This window comes from Oncorhynchus mykiss, chromosome 3 (assembly GCF_013265735.2).
Source record: "Oncorhynchus mykiss isolate Arlee chromosome 3, USDA_OmykA_1.1, whole genome shotgun sequence".
Lineage (NCBI taxonomy): Eukaryota > Metazoa > Chordata > Actinopteri > Salmoniformes > Salmonidae > Oncorhynchus > Oncorhynchus mykiss.
Genome location: NC_048567.1, coordinates 54,498,033 through 54,519,960, shown reverse-complemented (window position 1 = coordinate 54,519,960; position 21,928 = coordinate 54,498,033). Strand labels below are relative to the sequence as shown.

Sequence of the window (21,928 nt, the reverse complement as noted above, 5' to 3'; positions counted from 1 at the left end):
GCGGCAGAAAAACTTTGAGGGGAAATATGAAAGGAGCAAAGTACAGAGAGATGATGAAAACCTGCTCCAGAGTGCTTAGGACCTCAGACTGGAGCGAAGGTTCACCTTCCAGCAGGACAACGACCCTAAGCACACTGCCAAGACAACGCAGGAGTGGCTTCGGGACAAGTCTCAATGTCCTTGAGTGGCCCAGTTAGAGCCTGATCGCACATCACTGGAGAGACCTGAAAATAGTTGTACAGCATTGCTCCCCATCCAACCTGACAGAGCTTGAGAGGATCTACAGAGAAGAATGCGAGAAACCCCCCCAAATACAGCTGTGCCAAGCTTGTAGCGTCATACCCAAGAAGAGTCGAGGCTGTAATCACTGCCAAAGGTGGTTCAACAAAGTACTAAGTAAAGGGTCTGAATACTTATGTAAATGTGATATTTCAGTTTTATTTTATTTTTTTGCACAAAATTCTAAACTGTTTTTGTTATTATGTGCTATTGTGTGTAGATTGAGGGGGGGGGGGGAAACAATTTCATCCATTTTAGAATAAGGCTGTAACGTAACAATGTAAAAAAAGTCTAGGGGTCTGAATACTTTCCAAATGCATTGTATGTTAAAATGTGTTTCTATGCTTATGACAACAGGTATAGACTGAGTTGTTACTGTAAAGCCTATCTATTTTATTTATAAAACCATACAAACCCGTTTTTATGAGCAATTCCCCAAGCATTTTCTGTGAACATTGAGGAGAAAGCAGGTAGGTAAGGAGAATGAGCGTGTTAAGTGTTCCTGTAAGCGACTGTTGTTGCTTGGTTGATTGGGTTGATAGCATATCTTTCGCTCCTCTCCTGGCTGCTTCCCACAATGATGATGCAGCCTGATGCTCAGTCATGCCCTGAGGCTTAGCTCTTAATCAGGAAGTGAGGCGCTCTACACACAGGCCTAGCCGCCATTTTATCTCCTTAATAACACACCGCGCCTCGCCCGCCACGCACGCCGTCTCTACGGCAACCGGCTAATTACACTACTTTGTCTTTTAACTTAAATCCAGGGTGACATTGCATACTGCCAGTGGCTGTTAGTCAGGCAAATGTTGTTTGATACTGTTACGTTTGTTGTTTTCATCTGGGTTAGCGGGTTTTAGTTGATCTGAAACTGTTTTTAGTAAACTTTTGCTGACTCAAGCTCATTTTCTCTTTCATTTCATTCAGGATCTACTGAACTTCGATGACCCATTGAACATCGACGCGGCCGAGCATCATCTGCGCGATAAGGTAATGACACCAACCAGCCCACCTGGAGGGAGGTCATCTTCCCTATGTCCTGTCCATGACCTTACATGGGCAGCAGTAAGTAGGACGTGTTTAGAAGGTCTGAAAGCTCTAGAAGTGGAATGCGGGGCTATTCTGTAGAACTCACTAATGACCACTTCGTTCACAACCATTGGGTACTGTGTAGTCTGTCTCACTGTGTGTCTAAGTAGTGCCCTATATAGAGAATTGGGTGCCATTTGTGATTCACGCCATGTCTCATTCTGCCTGGGCTATCCATGCCCGGCAGGAGACAGACCTCTCTGGGACCTCTCACACTCCCTCCCAAGTGGTGCTCGGCTGGGGCTTGCAGTACTCCCCAGTCCCCAGACAGACAGTGTATGCTAAACTTCAGAGAGCATGAGCAGCTTAGTATGTCAACAGCAGGGCTATGGTTTACATTTAAGATCATGCCTGATGCCTCATTACTGTTTGCCACTCGCAGCGGGTCGATATCTGCACAGTCTTCAGCACACACTCTCTGCCTGTGTCGAGTGGAGTCTAATAAGGTCACTCTAGTTGGTTTCACACACCAACACCCCAAGCCTCGTCCAAAAACCCAGACTGGGCTAGCGGAACATAAAACAGAGGAAAAGAGGCCAGAGAAAGTAAGTGAAGGAAGGAATATGCCAAACTAATGTTGGAGCGGAGACGAGACAAGACCTACAGGAACTATTGATTTCAATGGATGGATTCCTCTGGTCTCTTCAGTCCTGAGCCGTGTTCCTTCTAACATGCTGATTTCACCGGTCACGCACGCATTGTTGATTTTGTCCGTCTACAACAGACGCGATCAGGACACGTAGGTTGAAATATCAAAGCGAACTGTGAACCAACTATATTCATTTGGGGACAAGTCGAAACACATTAAACATTCATGGACATTTAGCTAGCTTGCTGTTCCTAGCTAATTTGTACTGGGATATAAACATTGGGTTGTTATTTTACCTGAAATGCACAAGGTCTTTTTTTCCTTTATCTTTGTAGAACTTTACTCCGACAATTAATCCACAGGTAAAAGGGAAAACTTCTAGTAATCTCTCCTCCTTCAGTCTTCTTCCTTCCGTCCTCCTTTTCATTCTGCTTTTTTGTCTTCCTTTTTCTTTTTTTCCTTTTCTTTCTTTTTCTTTTCTCCTTCTCCTTCTTTCTCCTCCTCTTTCTCCTCCTTTTCCTCCTTTCTTCTTTTCCTTCTCCTCCTTTCCCTTCTTCTTCTCCTTTCCCTTCTTCTTCTCCTTTCCCTTCTTTTTCTCCTTTCCCTCTTCCTTATAATAATTACAGATTTATAATTTTGACGAAGTGTGTACTGGCTATGGCGTTTCGAGGGACCTTTATTTCTTTTTCCAAACAAAGGGTATTTTTGTTACTATGAGAGGCACAGACGTTCACTTTGCCTTGCCAAGTTCTGCTAAGAGCAAACCAAACCTAGTATGCAGACGCCTTAAGGTTGTTGTTCATAGGAGCCTTTCCGACCAATTACAGAGAGAGTAGTGGACACAGTGGGCTTCCAAACACTCAGGGAAACATGTCACTGCCTTTTAACTACACTCTGGGCTGTTTTTTTTTGTTGCAAAGGTGAGTTAAAATAAAAGGAAGGGAGAAAGAAGTCCTCTTGTGTTAGAACAATGGTTCCCAAACGTTTTTGCTTCGTGACCCAACAATTGAGCTGCTTTTTGAGTCGAGACCAACCATGATGGTTGAGCGGTGAAAAAACAACAGACCAAATAATAAGTAAAAAATATAATTCTATACACTTTGCTGTGGAGCTGAGAGAAAATGTTGATGTCTTTACGTTAATTTCCGGGAATTGTACGCATTTTGACATGGCAAATGCTGTGTTCTTATGCTCAACATTTTAATAAAATCAATAGGGGCCTGATTGTATAACCCACAGTTTAGGAAGCACTGTGTCAGACCACCTTTAGTTAAGTTGCCATTAATACACTACTGTAACAGGTTCTCCTTGATAGTGTCACTGTACCTACAGTGCTTTCAGTATTACAGCCTGATTTAAAAATGTATTCAAAATAAATAAAAAATCTCACCCATCTACACACAATACGCCATAATGACAGAAATAGGTCATTTACATAAATATTCACACCCCTGAGTTAATACATGTTAGAATCACCTTTGGCAGTGATGACAGTCTTTCTGGGTAAGTCCCTAAGAGCTTTGCACTCCTGAATTGTGAAATATTTTAGCATTATTCTTGTCAAGTTGGTTGTTGAGCATTGTTAGATATCTATCTTGCCATAGATTTTCAAGCCGATTTAACTCAAAACAGTAACTAGGCCACTATTGGTAAACAATTCCAGTGTATATTTGGCCATGTGTTTTAGGTTATTGTCCTGCTGAAAGGTTTATGTTTTCTCCTGTAACTCCCCAGTCCTTAATGATTACAAGCATAAACCATAACATGATTCAGCCACCACTATGCTTGAAAATATAGAGAGTGCTACTCAGTAATGTGTTGTATTGGATTTGCCCCAAAAATGTACTTGCTTCGACACATTTTTTGCAGTATTACTTTAGTTCCTTATTGCAAACAGGATGCATGTTGTGGAATATTTTTACTCTGTACAAGCTTCCTTCTTTTGTGGATTCATCCTCAGTTTTCTCCTATCACAGCCATTAAACTCTGGAAATTTTTTAAATTCCTGAGAGGTTTCCTTCCCCTCCAGCCACTGAGTTAGGAAGGATGTCTATATTTGTAGTGACTGGGTGATTGATACACCATCCAAAGTGTAATTAATAACTTCACCATGTCCAAAGGGATATTCAATATCTACCTTTTTATTTTTTTAAATGTTGCCCTTTGCGAGGCATTGGAAAACATCCTTGCTCTTTGTGGTTGAATCTGTTTGAAATTCACTTCTCGACCTTACAGATAATTGTATGTGTGGGGTACAGAAAAGGTAGTCATTCAAAAATCATGATGAACGCTATTATTGCACATAGTCCATGCAACTTATTATGCTACTTGTTAAGCAAATGTCTACTCCTGAACTTTTTACTTCCCATAACAAAGGGGTTGAAATACTTATTGATTCAAGATATTTGAGTTTCATTTTTAATTTGTAAAAATCTCTAAAAACATATTTCCACTTTGACATTAAATAGTACCAGCAAAACACCAGTCAATGTCAACAGTGAAGAGGCGACTCCGGGATGCTGGCCTTCTAGGCAGAGTTGCAAAGAAAAAGCCATATCTCAGACTGGCCAATAAAAGGAACAGATTAAGATGGGCTAAAGAACACAGACACTGGACAGAGGAACTCTGCCTAGAAGGCCAGCATCCCGGAGTCGCCTCTTCACTGTTGACGTTGAGAATGGTGTTTTACGGGTACTATTTAATGGAGCTGTCAGCTGCGGACTTGTGAGGCGTCTGTATCACAAACTAGACACTCTAGTGTACTTGTGCACCGGTTGTGCACCGGGGCCTCCTAGTCCTCTTTCTATTCTGGTTAGAGCCAGTTTACACTGTTCTGTGAAGGTAGTAGTACACATCGTTGTACGAGATCTTCAGTTTCTTGGCAATTTCTCGCATGGAATAGCCTTCATTTCCCAGAACAAGAACTGACTGATGAGTTTCAGATGAAAGTTCTTTTTTTCTGGCCATTTCGAGATATATATATAATTAATATATATATATATATATATATATATATATATATATATATATATATATATATATATATATATATATATATATATATATATATATATATATATATATATATATATATATTAATTTAATAAAGTGTAAAGTGACTATGCATCAAGGATGGATAATAATAACATTAAAAATAAAGAACAGAGTAGCAGCAGCATATATATCTGACTGAGCGGTGGTAGGCAGAAACAGGCGCGTTTTGCCAGCAGCTCTTCGTTGTGCGTCAAGCATTGCACTGTTTATGACTTCAAGCCTATCAACTCTCGAGATGAGGCTTGTGTAACCGAAGTGAAATGGCTAGCTAGTTAGCGTGCTAATAGCGTTTCAAACGTCACTCACTCTGAGCCTTCTAGTAGTTGTTCCCCTTGCTCTGCATGGGTAACGCTGCTTCGATGGTGGCTGTTGTCGTTGTGTTGCTGTTTCGAGCCCAGGGAGGAGTGAGGAGAGGGACGGAAGCTATACTGTTACACTGGCAATACTAAAGTGCCTATAAGAACATCCAATAGTCAAATGTTAATGAAATACAAATGGTATAGAGGGAAATAGTCCTATAATTTCTATAATAACTACAACCTAAAACTTCTTACCTGGGAATATTGAAAACCACCAGCTTTCATATGTTCTGAGCAAGGAACTGAAACGTTAGCTTTCTTACATAGCACAGATTGCACTTTTACTTTCTTCTCCAACACTTTGTTTTTGCATTATTTAAACCAAATTGAAAATGTTTCATTATTTACTTGAGGCTAAATTGAGGCTGATTTTATTGATGTATTATATTAAGTTAAAATAAGTGTTCATTCAGTATTGTTGTAATTGTCATTATTACAAATAAAAGTAAATGTCAGTTGGCTTTTCTTAGCCGAGCATTCAGCGTTAGAGACAGCAGGTGCGGTAGAGAGAGAGAGTCGAAAACAGCAGGTCGAAAGGTAGCACGTCCGGTGACCAGGTCAGGGTCCCATAGCCGCAGGCAGAACAGTTGAAACTGGAGCAGCAGCGTGAGCAGGTGGTCTGGGGACAGCAGAGTCATCAGGCCAGGTAGTCCTGAGGCATGGTCCCAGGGCTCAGGTTCTCCGGGAGGAGAGAGAGAGAGAGAGAGAGAGAGAGAGAGAGAGAATTAGAGGGAGCATACTTAAATTCACACAGGACACCAGATAAGACCGGAGAAATACTCCAGACATAAGACTGACCCTAGACCCCCGACACAAACTATTGCAGCATAATGGCAGTGAGTTTGGCCCCAATGGTGTAATGGGCTGTATGCACCACCCTCTAGCACGGAGGTCAAGGACGGTACATTTGCCATACCAAGCGGTGATGCAGCCAGTCGAGATGGTGCAGCTGCAGAACTTTTTGAAGAGCCAAGGGACCATGACAAATATGTTCAGCCTCCTGAGGGGGAAGAGGCGCTGTCATGCCCTCCTCACGATTATGCGGGTGTGTGGACCATGTTAAATTCTTAGTGATGTGGACGCCAAGGAACTTAAAGCAAAGGAGCAGGGGTTCATGTACTCTACATACTCCCTCACACTAACACAGATATGCACAGTAGTTGTCCCAGCTGCCTCTCGCAAGCCCCTGCCGAGTGTGACGTTCACAGTTTGTGGTTCTCGACGTGAGGGCCGTGGCATTCGTGAGGAGTGTCCAATTTCTTGGTCTCCCCTGACTCTGTAGCTTTGTGGCATGCCGACTGAACATCAAGTCTTTGTGCGGAGGGAACTGTGAGATGTGTGTCATAGGGTACTGGGAAACCACGGCTCACACGTCCGCCACATAGCATACTGATGCTAAATGACCATGTAATCACCATACTGATGCAGCGGTCTCCCAGCTGACTGTCCCGTCACAGGAAGCTTGGCCTCAAACTCTCTCTCTCCCTCTCTCTGAGAGGAAACTAGGGCTTTTAATAGTAACGGAGTCATGTTGCAGCAGTGGTGTTGCAGAATCCCCATCCCACAGTAGGAAAAACAACAGGCACCCAGTCAAATGGATCTGACCTCCTACTGAGAAACAGCCCTTTTTCCAGCTTTATTGTTGGTTCAGCAACAACCGTAGAGAGAGTAGGCTTAAAGTGGAACTCCCCCAGTGCTCAATGCTCTCTGACTGCGTTGTCAGAGAGCATTGGGGGGGGGGGGGCATACAGTAGTGCTGTGGAAGATGGAACATACCAGAACGAAACAGACTGAACCCACACGGGGCTGCCATTTGACTGTTGACCTTAAAACTAAAGAGGCCGATGATTAGCCAGGCATGATGACTTTCTTGACCTTATCTTATGTCTTTGTCAGCAACACAAAAGCATATTGGACTTATACTTTGTCATGTCATTGTGGTACATGTCATTGCGAGGTCCAAATGTATTTGGACAATGGCACATTTTGTTGTTTTGGCTCTGTACTCCAGCCCCTTTGATTTGAAATGATACCAAATGAGGTTAAAGTGCAGTCTGTCAGCTTTAATTTGAGGGTATTTTCATCCATAACGGTTTAGAAATTACAGCACTTTTTGTACATAGTCCCCCCATTTTAGGTGTTTCAGATTATGTTGTGCCCAATGGTAAATAATGTAGTGTGTTATTTTAGTCACTTTTATTGTAAATAAGGAAATAACATGTTTCTGAACATTACGGATAATCATGAATGCATGATGAGTGGGAAAGGCATAAATATCATACCCCCACAAAAATGCTGACCTCCCCTGTTATTGTAAAAGGTTACCATGTCTTGGGGGTATGATCTTTCTGCCTCTAGCTTTCTCACTCATTATTCACGATTCATTCAGGATTATCCATAATAATGGTACCATCCACATGAATGTAGAAGTGTTCAGATTAAAACACGTTTTCTTTTTTCAATAAGTGTCTCCAAAATGGAACAGTAAATACTTTCCATTAATTTCAATTGGGCACAACATAATCTGAAATGCAACCAAAACAAACTGCAAATGATTCCAAGTCTTGTAGAGTCACAAGCTTGATGTAGTCATTGTGTGTTAGGTATATCGGACCAAATACTAAACTTTTGATGACTTTAATACACATACAGTGCATTCGGAAACTATTCGAACCCCTTGACTTTTTCCACATTTTGTTACGTTACAACCTTATTCTAAAATTGATTTTCATCAATCTACACACAATGCCCCTTAATGACAAAGCAAAAACAATTTTTTTGATATTTTTGCAAATATATTAAAAATAAGTATTCAGACCCTTTGCTATGAGATTCAAAATTGAGCTCAAGTGCATCCTGTTTCCATTGATCATCCTTGATGTTTCTACAACTTGATTAGAGTCCACCTGTGGTAAATTCAATTGATTGGACATGATTTGGAAAGGCACACACCTTTTCTATATTTTTATTTTATTTTACCTTTATTTAACTAGGCAAGTCAGTTAAGAACAAATTCTTATTTTCAATGATGGCCTAGGAATAGTGGGTTATTAACTGCCTGTTCAGGGGCAGAACAACAGATTTGTACCTTGTCAGCTCGGATTTGAACTTGCAACCATCCGGTTACTAGTCCAACGCTCGAACCACTAGGATACCCTGCCTAGTGGTCCCACGGTTGACAGTGCATGTCAGAGCAAAAACCAAGCCATGAGGTCGAAGGAATTGTCCATAGAGCTCCGAGCTCCGATTGTGTCGAGGCACAGATCAGGGGAAGGGTACCAAAACATTTCTGCAGCATTGAAGGTCCCCAGAGCACATTGGCCTCCATCATTCTTAAATGGAAGAAGTTTGGAACCACCAAGACTCTTCCTAGAGCTGGCCACCTGGCCTAACTGAGCAATCGGTGGAGAAGGGCCTTGGTCAGGGAGGTGACCAAGAACCCGATGGTCACATTGACAGAGCTCCAGAGTTCCTCTGTGGAGATGGGAGAACCTTCCAGAAGGACAACCAATCAGGTCTTTATGGTAGAGTGGCCAGATGGAAGCCACTCCTTAGTAAAAGGCACATGACAGCCCGCTTGGAGTTTTCCAAAAGGCACCTAAAGAACTCTGACCATGAGAAACAAGATTCTCTGGTCTGATGAATCCAAGATTGAACTCGTTTACCTGAATGCCAAGTGTCACGTCTGGAGAAAACCTGGCACCATCCACACGGTGAAGCATGGTGGTGGCAGCATCATGCTGAGGGGATGTTTTTCAGTGGCAGGGACTGGGAGATCGAGTGATGATCGAAGGAAAGATGAACAGAGCAAAGTACAGAGAGATCCTTGATGGAAACCTGCTCCAGAGCGCTCAGTACCTCAGACTGGGGCGAAGGTTAAACTTCCAACAGGACAACGACCCTAAACACACAGACCCTAAGTCTTTGAATGTCCTCAAGTGGCCCAGCCTGAACTTGAACCCGATTGAACATCTCTGGAGAGATCTGAAAATAGCTTTGCAGCGACGCTCCCCATCCAACTTGACAGAGCTTAAGAGGATCTGCAGAGAAGAATGGGAGAAAGTCCCCAATACAGGTGTGCCAAGCTTGTAGCGTCATACCCAAGAATACTCAATGCTGTAATCGCTTTAACAAAGTACTGAGTAAAGGGTCTGAATACTTATCTAAATGTGATTATTTTATTTTTTTATACATTTGCAACAATGTGGGGTATTGTGTGTAGATTGCTGATGAAAAAAAAAAGATTTAATCCATTTTAGAATAAGGCTGTATTGTAACAACGTGGAAAAAGTCAAGGGGTCTAAATACTTCCCGAATACCCTGTATACCTGAATTTGTCCGAATACTTTTATTTCCATAACATGGGGGGGACTACGTACAAAAGTACTGTATTTTGATCCTGATGTAGATGACAATACCCTCAAATTAAAGCTGATCATCTCTACTACAACCTAGTCATTGTATCATTTTAAATCCAAATTGCTGGAGTACAGAGCCAAAACAACAACAAATGTGTCACTGTCCAAATACTTTTGGATGTCACATTAACTATTGCAATGCCACAGAAAATGGTAGATTTAAGGTTGGCCACAGCAAACTAACAGCCACGTTTTGACTGATATGATTAGTCACTCAGGTATTCTAGCATGGTCAGCCATACTGCACCATTGATGATCCCCAGTCCGATGGCTTAACGAAGGCCTTGCATAATTCTCTCTTGAGGGACCCTGTGGTCTTCTGACTGCATCCTAATGCAGATCTATGGCTCTCCAACCACCCCAGGACCAGTATCTTTACTGTGCTAACAATCTGTCTCACACTGGATCAATAGCCAATCAACTGGCTGTTTGTTTGCAAGTGAAAACAACCCAGCATACACGTGACTGGGTCTGGTTCTGGATGGTTGAACCACGGTGATCTTTAGCGCTTAGTATAGACCGTGTCAGTTTTGTGAAGTGAAAACTTTGACGGTATGGAAATGTTGTAGTTTTGTCAACTTTCTGTCAATAATTCTTTGAAATCATTAGCTCATTTGGCCTCTGTGTGATCTTCTGTTAGACTATCTAGTATTTGTAACACCTTGCTGGCTGTGGGCCACCTTCAGAGCTAGTTCTACCTGACGTGATCTGACCTGAATCGGTACAAACTGATCACGTTACCAGGTGAGCTCGAGGGCTCTGAAATGTTCTACCCCTAGTCCTGATGGGGAGGAAAGAGGAAGAGGGGGATTCGAAGTGATAGAGTGCGAGATGAGTGCCATCAGGAGGTCTCGTTTTCTACCACTCCACCCCTTCCGCCCTCCCACCCCTGCGGTCTACCCTGACGGCATCTGCTGAGTTGGTGTTCAGGTGATGTGATTGCCTTTTACATAGCTTGACTGCTGCTCCTACCCTACCTGTAGCAGTGGTGGTGTGTGCAGCTGGTCTAGCACACAGTAGACTCACATTAATGCTGTGTTGAGCGGTCTGTTCCCATCTGGCCAGATCACATCCAATTTGGGCAATCAGACTTTTTGAGCTGGAGGGGTGAGTGTTTGAGGTGACTACAGATGCTCCAAACTGTCCCACAACAGTGCAGTGGCGAACATCTCTGGATGACATGTACAAAAAGGTCAAGTATCTGAAATAATCCAACAGCCTTTTGTGAACGAACACCCGCACTTGACTTTGCCGATCGCTACTTTAAAGGAAAACATTTGCTTACTATGACTGAGCATTGTGGTTGCCCCACCTAGCAATCTTTAGATGAATGCACTAACTGTAAGTCACTCTGGATAAGAGTGTCTGCTAAATGACTATGTAAATGTAAAGGTCATGGAGGAGAGGAGCCATGCAGCCCTGTGTTCTGAAGTAACCTTGTTGGGTGTTACAAATCATGTCACAGGGTTACTGAAGGCCATTGATTGGTCAGTTTGGTTTCTGAAAACGTCTGAATGGCCAAACCAAAGAGTGACTGAGGGTTTCAGAGTGCATGTCATCTCTGCCAGTCGTGTGTAATAGACATGTCCCTGGGAGTCAAAACAGTGACATTGATGCAATCTGACAGGAAATTCAACTTGTCTCTTTTCCTGTATTCGCTGTAGCAGGGGAGGGACAGTATGTAGTTTTGACCTATTCCCTGAGGGAAATGGTTTATAAATATGCAAGACTAGGTTGAGTATATCTGCATTTTTACTTTTGAATTAGTTTGAGGACATTGTCTTGTTTGTCAAAGAACTGTTCTGAATGTCATCATTCATCTCCATTGTTATGTTGTGTTATGTCGTGTTATGTCGTAGTATAACCTAATATAAGTCTCCCCCCAAATATCTGTTTCTTTGTAACATTCTGCATACAGAGGTATTTCAAAACGCTTTTAGCCAGGGAAGAAAGGCAAGGCCCACACGACCACAAAGCCTTCAGATTGTTATAATGGGGCAGATTAATACGCAGACCTACGTAGGGGGGGCTATTTCAAGCTCTGTGCTGCGCTCAGCTCGCTGCCAAAATATTTAGCAAGGCTGCAGAGTTATGTAAAGTGTGTGTGGGGGGGGGGGTGCAGCAGTTGAATCCCCAAGGTCTCAGCTTGGAGTGTTCCGGGCTCCCTGTTCTAACTGTTCGTTCTAAGTCTGTTCTGTCTGCCTAGCTGTGCTGAGGGCTCTTTAACGTAGTGATGTTTTCTTTGCTCTGTTGCTATAGCCTGACTGTAAAGCTGGAGCACATTCCACCCAAGGCGAAGTACAGCCATTTGCATTAATTCATTTACCTCTTGAAGAGGTGTTTTGAACAGAAGAGGTGTTTTGAACACTGGTGTACCTGCCTGCTGGGAGGATGTGAGCTAATTCAGTAGGAAAGGTTACATGGTTCAGTTCACTAATGGATGGCCGCTAACGCTAGTCCGTCAGTCAGTGTCTGCTTCAACTACAGGCTTTGTTTGGTTGGTTTCCGCACTGCTTTCCTCCTTCATATCAGTGTCTGTCTCTGTCCTCCCCACGTCCTTGGAGTTTCACAGAAGATCAACGTCATAATCTACCCCCCAGGTCATCTGCCCTCTGGCTTTCATCTGCCCTCTGGACTGTAGAGACCCAGTAGGATGGATTATGACTCAAAAAGCAGGTTACTAACCAGCCGTCTGATTGTGATATTCATCCCCATTTACATACAAGCTTTCATGCAATGTCAGACAGAGAGCGAGATCTGTAGAGCTAATTGTTTTTCCCTGAGGGTAAAGTAAGCTATTGAGTAGCAGGCACAGGCTCTTTTAGATGGCATGCTAGGAACTAAGTATTGTACTAATTGTAAGTCTCTCTGGATAAAATCGTCTGCTAAATGACTAAAATGTCAATTGTAAGTCGGCCACACACATTGTCCTTAAGTCGTCACCATTTAAAAGCATTATGTCTCGCGCTTATCTCCATAAGTTGTTGTTGGCATGGTTGACATTGTTGTTGTTGTCTGAGACTCTTCTGGCCTTTTCCAGCCCTGACCAAGCCTCATTCTGAGCTTATTCTCAAAGGAATTAATCCTATCTTGGGAAACGTGCATCTGTGAAACTGGAGCTTGATGGGTAAATAATGCGTTGATGTCCCTGTGCAGATTGGAGGAGAGTTTACAGTTGCTTCTTTCACTTGCCTTGGCTCCTGATACCAGGGCTGTGTAGTCTTTTAGTGGACTCCGCCCCCTTCTACCCTCATCAATTCCCAATCGAACCCAAATCCTGGACCACTAATGAGAAGAGAAGAAAATAGGCTTTTGTTGGATGCGTTTGTTGTTGCTCTCAGAATTGTGCTGTGCTGTGCATGACCTGAGCTGGTGTGGTTTAATAAAGCTGGCCCTGGAAAAGGAAAAGGGCAGGGGGCAAGCTGACCCAGGAGAGACAAACAGAGCCAAGGATATCAATCGCCTTGAGCTGCTCCTACCACCTGTGCCGCTACGTACGCTGCCATGCCAACCTGGCCCCATTTCTCCTCTCAATCATCTAACTGTCCCCAGACAGGCTTTTGGGAATTAATTTGACTTTATTTAATTTAAACTCTACGCACAGAGTACACACACTCTCTCTCTCTGACACACACACACACACACACACACACACTCTCTCTGGCCCAGGCTTTAACTCCCCAGTTCTGTAGTGGAGGTACTGCACTATAGTGTTCCATTCCATTCAGCAGGATCAATTAGGCCCAGATACTGTGTATACACCGGCTGGGGAAACCGAGGTTGTCACAGACAGGCAAAGATGGGTTGTTCACTGTGTTCCTCCAGACTCCCTGTAGACTGGGGTTATTTACAGCCTGGTACTGGGTACAGAACAACAGGCCAGCAGAGCTAATTGAGGAATCCTGAGCCCTCCTGGGTTCCTCTCAGGCATCTTGTTGTTGGAGGCTGTTTACCCGGAGCCAGAGCTTTAGCAGTGCAGCATGGCCCTCCATATCTACCTCCATCTCCACAGTCTGGCAATGGGGACCGTATTCCCTGGCTGGACAGACGCTCTGCGGGTAATGTTTTCATAGCTCTTGTTGTAGCCGTGCCCTCAGTGGTCGTATCATGTTTTGCTTGACAGGAAGTGCGCAGGGTTTGTTGGTAATGTTTTCATCCCACTGTATCACTGCCATCAACCCCTGATGCAGCTTACTGCATTGTTATTGAATGTCTCGCTCAGTCATTTAAACTGATGAACACACTGTATATTGGCCTAAAGATTTTCAGAGCAGTTGGAGGTAAGATGTTTGTAAAAATTAAACAAGGATATACAGTAGATCCAGAAAAGCTCACTGATGTTGTTTGTGTGTCTTGTTCTAGGAGGATTTCCGTAATAAGGTTCAAGATTACATCAAGCACTATGCCAGATGATGACTGCGTCAGCTGCGCCGGCTGCCTGCAACCCCCCCTTTCTTCGACTGCGCAGCTGAACCCCGCCCCCTAACGTCTCGTCAACCAACCAACCGCTGCACATTGCTGACACGCCCTGACTGCAATACAATGACGCTGAAAGAAAAAAAAAGATTTACAAGAAAAATTGTTTTTTAAAAGTTTGAGGGATTATGCTTTAATTGCCCTGAGTGGCCTAGAGTAATCATGCTGCGTCACCGCAGGGATTGTCCAATGACGGGGCCTCTCTGTGTGTCTGAGCCAATAATAGTGAGCGCATGTGGCAGTGAGGACCCGGGATTTAACCAATCCACTTAGCTGTTATTTAGGAATTGACGAATCAAAGAGAAAGATTCTGTTAGTGTTTCTCAGTTCTAGTGCCTGCCATGTCTGGTTGCAAAGAAAATGCACACACACACAATCCCTTCACACACATTGAAAAGCAAACGCACTCAACTAGTTACTCACAACACACAGCACTTGGTTGTGCATGCACACCCACCCAGCCACACAGAAACACACACAGCTGGAAAAACAACATCTCTGTTATGTCACTCATTCAAGGCCTGCACTCCCCCGCCCACACCCACCTCATCAGACAGCATGTGAATGACAAGTGCCACCGACCCAGTCAGTCCCCATTCTGTTGTCCACTTTACTCAGCGTACGTCTGAAATGGCACCCCTTTATATTGCCCTACTTTTAACAAGAGCCCTATAGGCCCTGGTCAGAAGTAGTGCACTACATAGGGAATAGGGTACCACTTCAGACACTCCCACTTTCTGTCTGTTCTGTTCACTCATCCACAGGGGGAACACAATTTACCGGTGCCCCAGACACACTGTAACACTGTCCAGATCAAGCTCCTAGGAAAAGACTCCAGCTGTACCACAGTACAAGTTCTACCACCACACCTGAACCTTGACCTTATCTCAGCTCCCCTGACCTCTGGGGAAGCCAAGCGTAGAGGGCACTGTGCCTCTGATAGTCTGTCTGTCTTGCTCCATCCCTCCATCCTGACGTTTCTCCTTCCACTCTCTTAGGCCCCACCACCCTCATGCATTCTCCTCTGCCCCCATGGAGGTAGAGGGAATACGAGGGCTCTCTTCTCTGCTAGGTTGTGTATGAGAGTCCTCTGTTTTGAGGCAAGTGAGTGGGGTCTCCTCTGTATGCATGTCCTCATGTGTCTGAATGTCCCCCTGTGTGTGTGTGTGTGTGTGTGTGTGTGTGTGTGTGTGTGTGTGTGTGTGTGTGTGTGTGTCTGAGAGATATGTAGATCTTTGAGTGTGTGGGTTTGTTGCTTCGCTTTGCCTGGGCTGGCTTTGTGCCTGTATGTGTGCATATTGGAACGTTAGATTCAGTGTCATCACTGTATTAAAAAATTGTATTCACATGTTTGCATGAGGCAAAATGTATGTGGCCAGGAGGTGGTGTATTTTACAGTAGGTATGTTAGAAGTGTGTGTGTGTGTTCAAATGGACAGGGGTTCATGTGACTTGTTTTTAGCATGCTCTGGTTCCTAGCCCCACACTCCTTATTTTACTGGTCCAGCTAGCCTAATTCTCTGTGGGGCTCGGGAGGGTCTGTCTGTTCCTCAGTTTAAATCCTCCTTTTTTTTTCTCAGATTGTATATCCATTTTTTAAGATATATTAAAGAGGATATAATAAGGAAAAACATGTACTTATTGTGTTTTTTCTTTCTTTCCACATTCAATGTCCTTATCACACATTCATGGATTGTAATTGCTGGCAACAATGTTAATTGAGAGTTTTTTTGCAATGTTATAACTAGTGGTGCAACAGATCACAAAACTCACGGTTTTGGGTTGCAGAGCGGATGATTTTTCAGATCAGCAAAAAAATAACAGACAAATAACTTTGCTTTCCATTTATTACTTAAATAACACAAATAAAATAAAATCTTAAAATAAAATATTCAATACTCAATTGTTAAATTAAAGTGCAATATGAGACATGATACCTCCTTCCTTTGAACAATAGTGAATGAAAAAAAAATAGCCTGTGTCCACATCATCAAAATAAAGAAAGAAAGAAAGCAGACCTGAGCTTATAACTTCAAATTCTCTAATGGCAGCCTTGACATCTCTAGTAATGGCTGCTGCTCAAAATGGAATTCCACTTATGACATGTTGGAGAGCTATCTTGTTGTGACATGGTGTACGAGCTCGTGGGTCAGTAGCTGTAGCATTTCCTGCTTGGTCTTAAGCACATGAGCGGCTGTTGTTCTTCGGTGGAAAAAGGAAACCACCTCCCTGATCCTCCCAAGGAGGCGGTCCATCTGGTTCACTGAGATTCCCCTTTGGGATGCTAAATTGATCACATGTGCAAAGCAAGCTATCTGTGGCCCCAGTCCAGCTTCTATCACTGCATTTACTTGGTTCTGGCACTATCTGTGGTGGTTGGGATATTGCTATTGAGCCTCTCTAGCTTCCACTCTGCTACTGCTCCTAGAAGTACCTGCGCCAGATTTGTGCCTGTGTGACTCGTAGAGGGGGGGTGTCTGTAGCACCGGACTTTGCATCTCCCACTCCTCTGGTGTAGTGAGCAGTCACGTAGCTTTCCGTTACCCTGGAGGTCCACTCCTCTGTGGTGTAGTGAGCAGTCACGGTCACGTAGCTTTCCGTTACCCTGGAGGTCCACTCCTCTGTGGTGTAGTGAGCAGTCACGGTCACGTAGCTTTCCGTTACCCTGGAGGTCCACTCCTCTGTGGTGTAGTGAGCAGTCACGGTCACGTAGCTTTCCGTTACCCTGGAGGTCCACTCCTCTGTGGTGTAGTGAGCAGTCACGGTCACGTAGCTTTCCGTTAGCCTGGAGGTCCACTCCTCTGTGGTGTAGTGAGCAGTCACGGTCACGTAGCTTTCCGTTACCCTGGAGGTCCACTCCTCTGTGGTGTAGTGAGCCGTCAGTCACGTAGCTTTCCGTTACCCTGGAGGTCCACTCCTCTGTGGTGTAGTGAGCAGTCACGGTCACGTAGCTTTCCGTTACACTGGAGGTCCACTCCTCTGTGGTGTAGTGAACAGTCACGGTCACGTAGCTTTCCGTTACCCTGGAGGTCCACTCCTCTGTGGTGTAGTGAGCAGTCAGTCACGTAGCTTTCCGTTACCCTGGAGGTCCACTCCTCTGTGGTGTAGTGAGCAGTCACGGTCACGTAGCTTTCCGTTACCCTGGAGGTCCACTCCTCTGTGGTGTAGTGAGCCGTCAGTCACGTAGCTTTCCGTTACCCTGGAGGTCCACTCCTCTGTGGTGTAGTGAGCAGTCACGGTCACGTAGCTTTGCGTTGCCCTGGAGGTCCACTCCTCTGTGGTGTAGTGAGCAGTCACGGTCACGTAGCTTTCCGTTGCCCTGGAGGTCCACTCCTCTGTGGTGTAGTGAGCCGTCAGTCACGTAGCTTTCCGTTACCCTGGAGGTCCACTCCTCTGTGGTGTAGTGAGCAGTCACGGTCACGTAGCTTTCCGTTACCCTGGAGGTCCACTCCTCTGTGGTGTAGTGAGCAGTCAGTCACGTAGCTTTCCGTTACCCTGGAGGTCCACTCCTCTGTGGTGTAGTGAGCAGTCAGTCACATAGCTTTCTGTTACCCTAGAGGTCCACTCCTCTGTGGTGTAGTGAGCAGTCACGGTCACGTAGCTTTCCGTTGCCCTGGAGGTCCACTCCTCTGTGGTGTAGTGAGCAGTCACGTAGCTTTCCGTTGCCCTGGAGGTCCACTCCCCTGTGGTGTAGTGAGCAGTCAGTCACGTAGCTTTGCGTTGCCCTGGAGGTCCACTCCTCTGTGGTGTAGTGAGCAGTCACGGTCACGTAGCTTTCCGTTGCCCTGGAGGTCCACTCCTCTGTGGTGTAGTGAGCCGTCAGTCACGTAGCTTTCCGTTACCCTGGAGGTCCACTCCTCTGTGGTGTAGTGAGCAGTCACGGTCACGTAGCTTTCCGTTACCCTGGAGGTCCACTCCTCTGTGGTGTAGTGAGCAGTCAGTCACGTAGCTTTCCGTTACCCTGGAGGTCCACTCCTCTGTGGTGTAGTGAGCAGTCAGTCACATAGCTTTCTGTTACCCTAGAGGTCCACTCCTCTGTGGTGTAGTGAGCAGTCACGGTCACGTAGCTTTCCGTTGCCCTGGAGGTCCACTCCTCTGTGGTGTAGTGAGCAGTCACGTAGCTTTCCGTTGCCCTGGAGGTCCACTCCCCTGTGGTGTAGTGAGCAGTCAGTCACGTAGCTTTCCGTTACCCTGGAGGTCCACTCCTCTGTGGTGTAGTGAGCAGTCACGTAGCTTTCCGTTGCCCTGGAGGTCCACTCCCCTGTGGTGTAGTGAGCAGTCAGTCACGTAGCTTTCCGTTACCCTGGAGGTCCACTCCTCTGTGGTGTAGTGAGCAGTCACATAGCTTTCTGTTACCCTGGAGGTCCACTCCTCTGTGGTGTAGTGAGCAGTCACGTAGCTTTCCGTTGCCCTGGAGGTCCACTCCTTTGTGGTGTAGTGAGCAGTCAGTCACGTAGCTTTCCGTTACCCTGGAGGTTCACTCCTCTGTGGTGTAGTGAACAGTCACGTAGCTTTCCGTTACCCTGTAGGTCCACTCATCTGTGGTGTAGTGAACAGTCACGTAGCTTTCCGTTGCCCTGGAGGTCCACTCCTCTGTGGTGTAGTGAGCAGTCACGTAGCTTTCCGTTACCCTGGAGGTCCACTCCTCTGTGGTGTAGTGAGCAGTCACGTAGCTTTCCGTTACCCTGGAGGTCCACTCCTCTGTGGTGTAGTGAGCAGTCACGTAGCTTTCCGTTACCCTGGAGGTCCACTCCTCTGTGGTGTAGTGAGCAGTCACGTAGCTTTCCGTTACCCTGGAGGTCCACTCCTCTGTGGTGTAGTGAGCAGTCACGGTCACGTAGCTTTCCGTTGCCCTGGAGGTCCACTCCTCTGTGGTGTAGTGAGCAGTCACGTAGCTTTCCGTTACCCTGGAGGTCCTCCCGTCTGTGGTGAGGCTAACAGAGGATGCCTTGGATAATTCGTCGACAATTTTGATATTTTCCTGTTCATAAAGATCTTGCACGATCTTCATACTGAAGTGGGTGCGCGAGGGGATTTCGTAGCGTGGCTCAAGCACTTTCACCATATTTTTGAAACCTTTGTTTTCCACAACAGAGTATGGCCTCATGTCTGTGGTAATACATGTCCCAATAGATTTGGTGATGGCTTTAGTCAGCAAAGGGCTGCTTAAATACCGCGGTGAGTGGTTGTTGTCTCTTGGCTGAGTTGGCTTCCGTCACAGACACACCAGGGTGATGACGCTTTAAATGTATGGCCATGCTCCATGTATTTCCATGATCATACGGCTTTCTTGTGGCACAATGCCTACACACCGTAATGGTATTGTCCACCACCCTTCTTCTGTCATCATATTTGACAGCGAAGCCAAAATATTCCCATGCATGAGACTTAATGAAGCGGGAGGCTTTTCCAGTTCTTCAGCTCCTCCACCAACCATGGCTCTCACTGCTCTTTTTTCTTCTTAGGTTTTTGCAACGCGAGCATCCAGGATTGATTCAACATGCCCCGTTCACGTGAACAGAACACACAACTGCTTTAAAAAAATAAAAAATAATAATAAACCTTCAGGCTTTAGAGTAAAATACAGCATCTGTCTTGTCTTTATCTTTTCACTGCAACTCTGCATCAAGATTTAGGGAAGTATTACTTTAAAAAGTATAAGCGGCAGTAAAAGTGTTTCACATTGTGATGGTTAAACTTTGCAATTGATCTGCGGTTCACATGTGTGCCGAACCGTGGAGGGTGACCCGTACGGATCACGGATCAACTACAGTCCCTTACACCACTAGTTATAACTGTCCTGTGTACAACAATGTTAATGACATATTAAGCTAATTACTCATGTTGACACATTAGTTCTCAGGGGTGTATTCACTAGGAAGCACACGAAACAGAGAGGGACCTACCTGAATTTGTCCAATAGAAACTCTAGTTATATTTGCAAAACATTTTAGACTAATCATTACACTCCAGTTCTCACACGGTACTGTTTAGTGTTAACTCTGTGCTGAAATGATGATGACCATAGCAGAATGTTAATCCAGGCTGTCAGATAGTGAGTCAGTCTCCTGAGAAAGAGGGCAGTCAGTGTCAGCAGCCTGGACCACCTCCCCTCACCTCTCTCTCTCACACACACACTCCACTGGACAAACTCTCACACACTCCACTGACCATCTCTCTCACACATATATACAGTGCCTTGCGAAAGTATTCGGCCCCCTTGAACTTTGCGACCTTTTGCCACATTTCAGGCTTCAAACAAAGATATAAAACTATTTTTTTGTGAAGAATCAACAAGTGGGACACAATCATGAAGTGGAACGACATTTATTGGATATTTCAAACTTTTTTAACAAATCAAAAACTGACAAATTGGGCGTGCAAAATTATTCAGCCCCCTTAAGTTAATACTGATAATAATCATGGTTTGGGCCTGCTTTTCTTCAGCATGGACAGGGAAGATGGTTCAAATTGATGGGAAGATGGATGGAGCCATATACAGGACCATTCTGGAAGAAAACCTGATGGAGTCTGCAAAAGACCTAAGACTGGGACGGAGATTTGTCTTCCAACAAGACAATGATCCGAAACATAAAGCAAAATCTACAATGGAATGGTTCAAAAATAAACATATCCAGGTGTTAGAATGGCCAAGTCAAAGTCCAGACCTGAATCCAATCGAGAATCTGTGGAAAGAACTGAAAACTGCTGTTCACAAATGCTCTCCATCCAACTTCACTGAGCTCGAGCTGTTTTGCAAGGAGGAATGGGAAAAAATGTCAGTCTCTCGATGTGCAGAACTGATAGACATACCCCAAGCGACTTACAGCTGTAATCGCAGCAAAAGGTGGCGCTACAAAGTATTAACTTAAGGGGGCTTAATAATTTTGCACGCCCAATTTTTCAGTTTTTGATGTTAAAAAAGTTTTAAATATCCAATAAATGTCGTTCCACTTCATGATTGTGTCCCACTTGTTGTTGATTCTTCACAAAAAAATACAGTTTTATATCTTTATGTTTGAAGCCTGAAATGTGGCAAAAGGTCGCAAAGTTCAAGGGGGCCGAATACTTTTGCAAGGCACTGTATATACACACACTCCACTGGCCATCTCTCTCACACATACAGTGCCTTGCGAAAGTATTCGGCCCCCTTGAACTTTGCGATTTCAGGCTTCAAACATAAAGATATAAAACTGTATTTTTTTGTGAAGAATCGACAACAAGTGGGACACAATCATGAAGTGGAACAACATTTATTGGATATTTAAAACTTTTTTAACGAATCAAAAACTGAAAAATTGGGCGTGCAAAATTATTCAGCCCCCTTAAGTTAATACTTTGTAGCGCCACCTTTTGCTGCGATTACAGCTGTAAGTCGCTTGGGGTATGTCTCTATCAGTTTTGCACATCGAGAGACTGACATTGTTTCCCATTCCTCCTTGCAAAACAGCTCGAGCTCAGTGAGGTTGGATGGATAGCATTTGTGAACAGCAGTTTTCAGTTCTTTCCACAGATTCTCGATTGGATTCAGGTCTGGACTTTGACTTGCCCATTCTAACACCTGGATATGTTTATTTTTGAACCATTCCATTGTAGATTTTGCTTTATGTTTTGGATCATTGTCTTGTTGGAAGACAAATCTCCGTCCCAGTCTCAGGTCTTTTGCAG

General features: G+C 44.6%; 1 protein-coding gene across 1 annotated transcript in view; it reads left to right on the top strand.

Moving 5' to 3' along the window:
- The window catches only part of LOC110520213 (NEDD8-conjugating enzyme UBE2F), a 90,017-nt gene extending 74,120 nt beyond the window's left edge, over nucleotides 1-15,897 (top strand). Inside the window, exons 9-10 of the mRNA XM_036974604.1 lie at nucleotides 1,204-1,266; nucleotides 14,148-15,897. Of these exons, the coding sequence (XP_036830499.1) occupies nucleotides 1,204-1,266; nucleotides 14,148-14,198 (114 nt within the window). The 3' untranslated portion in view covers nucleotides 14,199-15,897. The remainder of the gene's footprint in view (nucleotides 1-1,203; nucleotides 1,267-14,147) is intronic.
- Nucleotides 15,898-21,928: the final 6,031 nt, after the last annotated feature.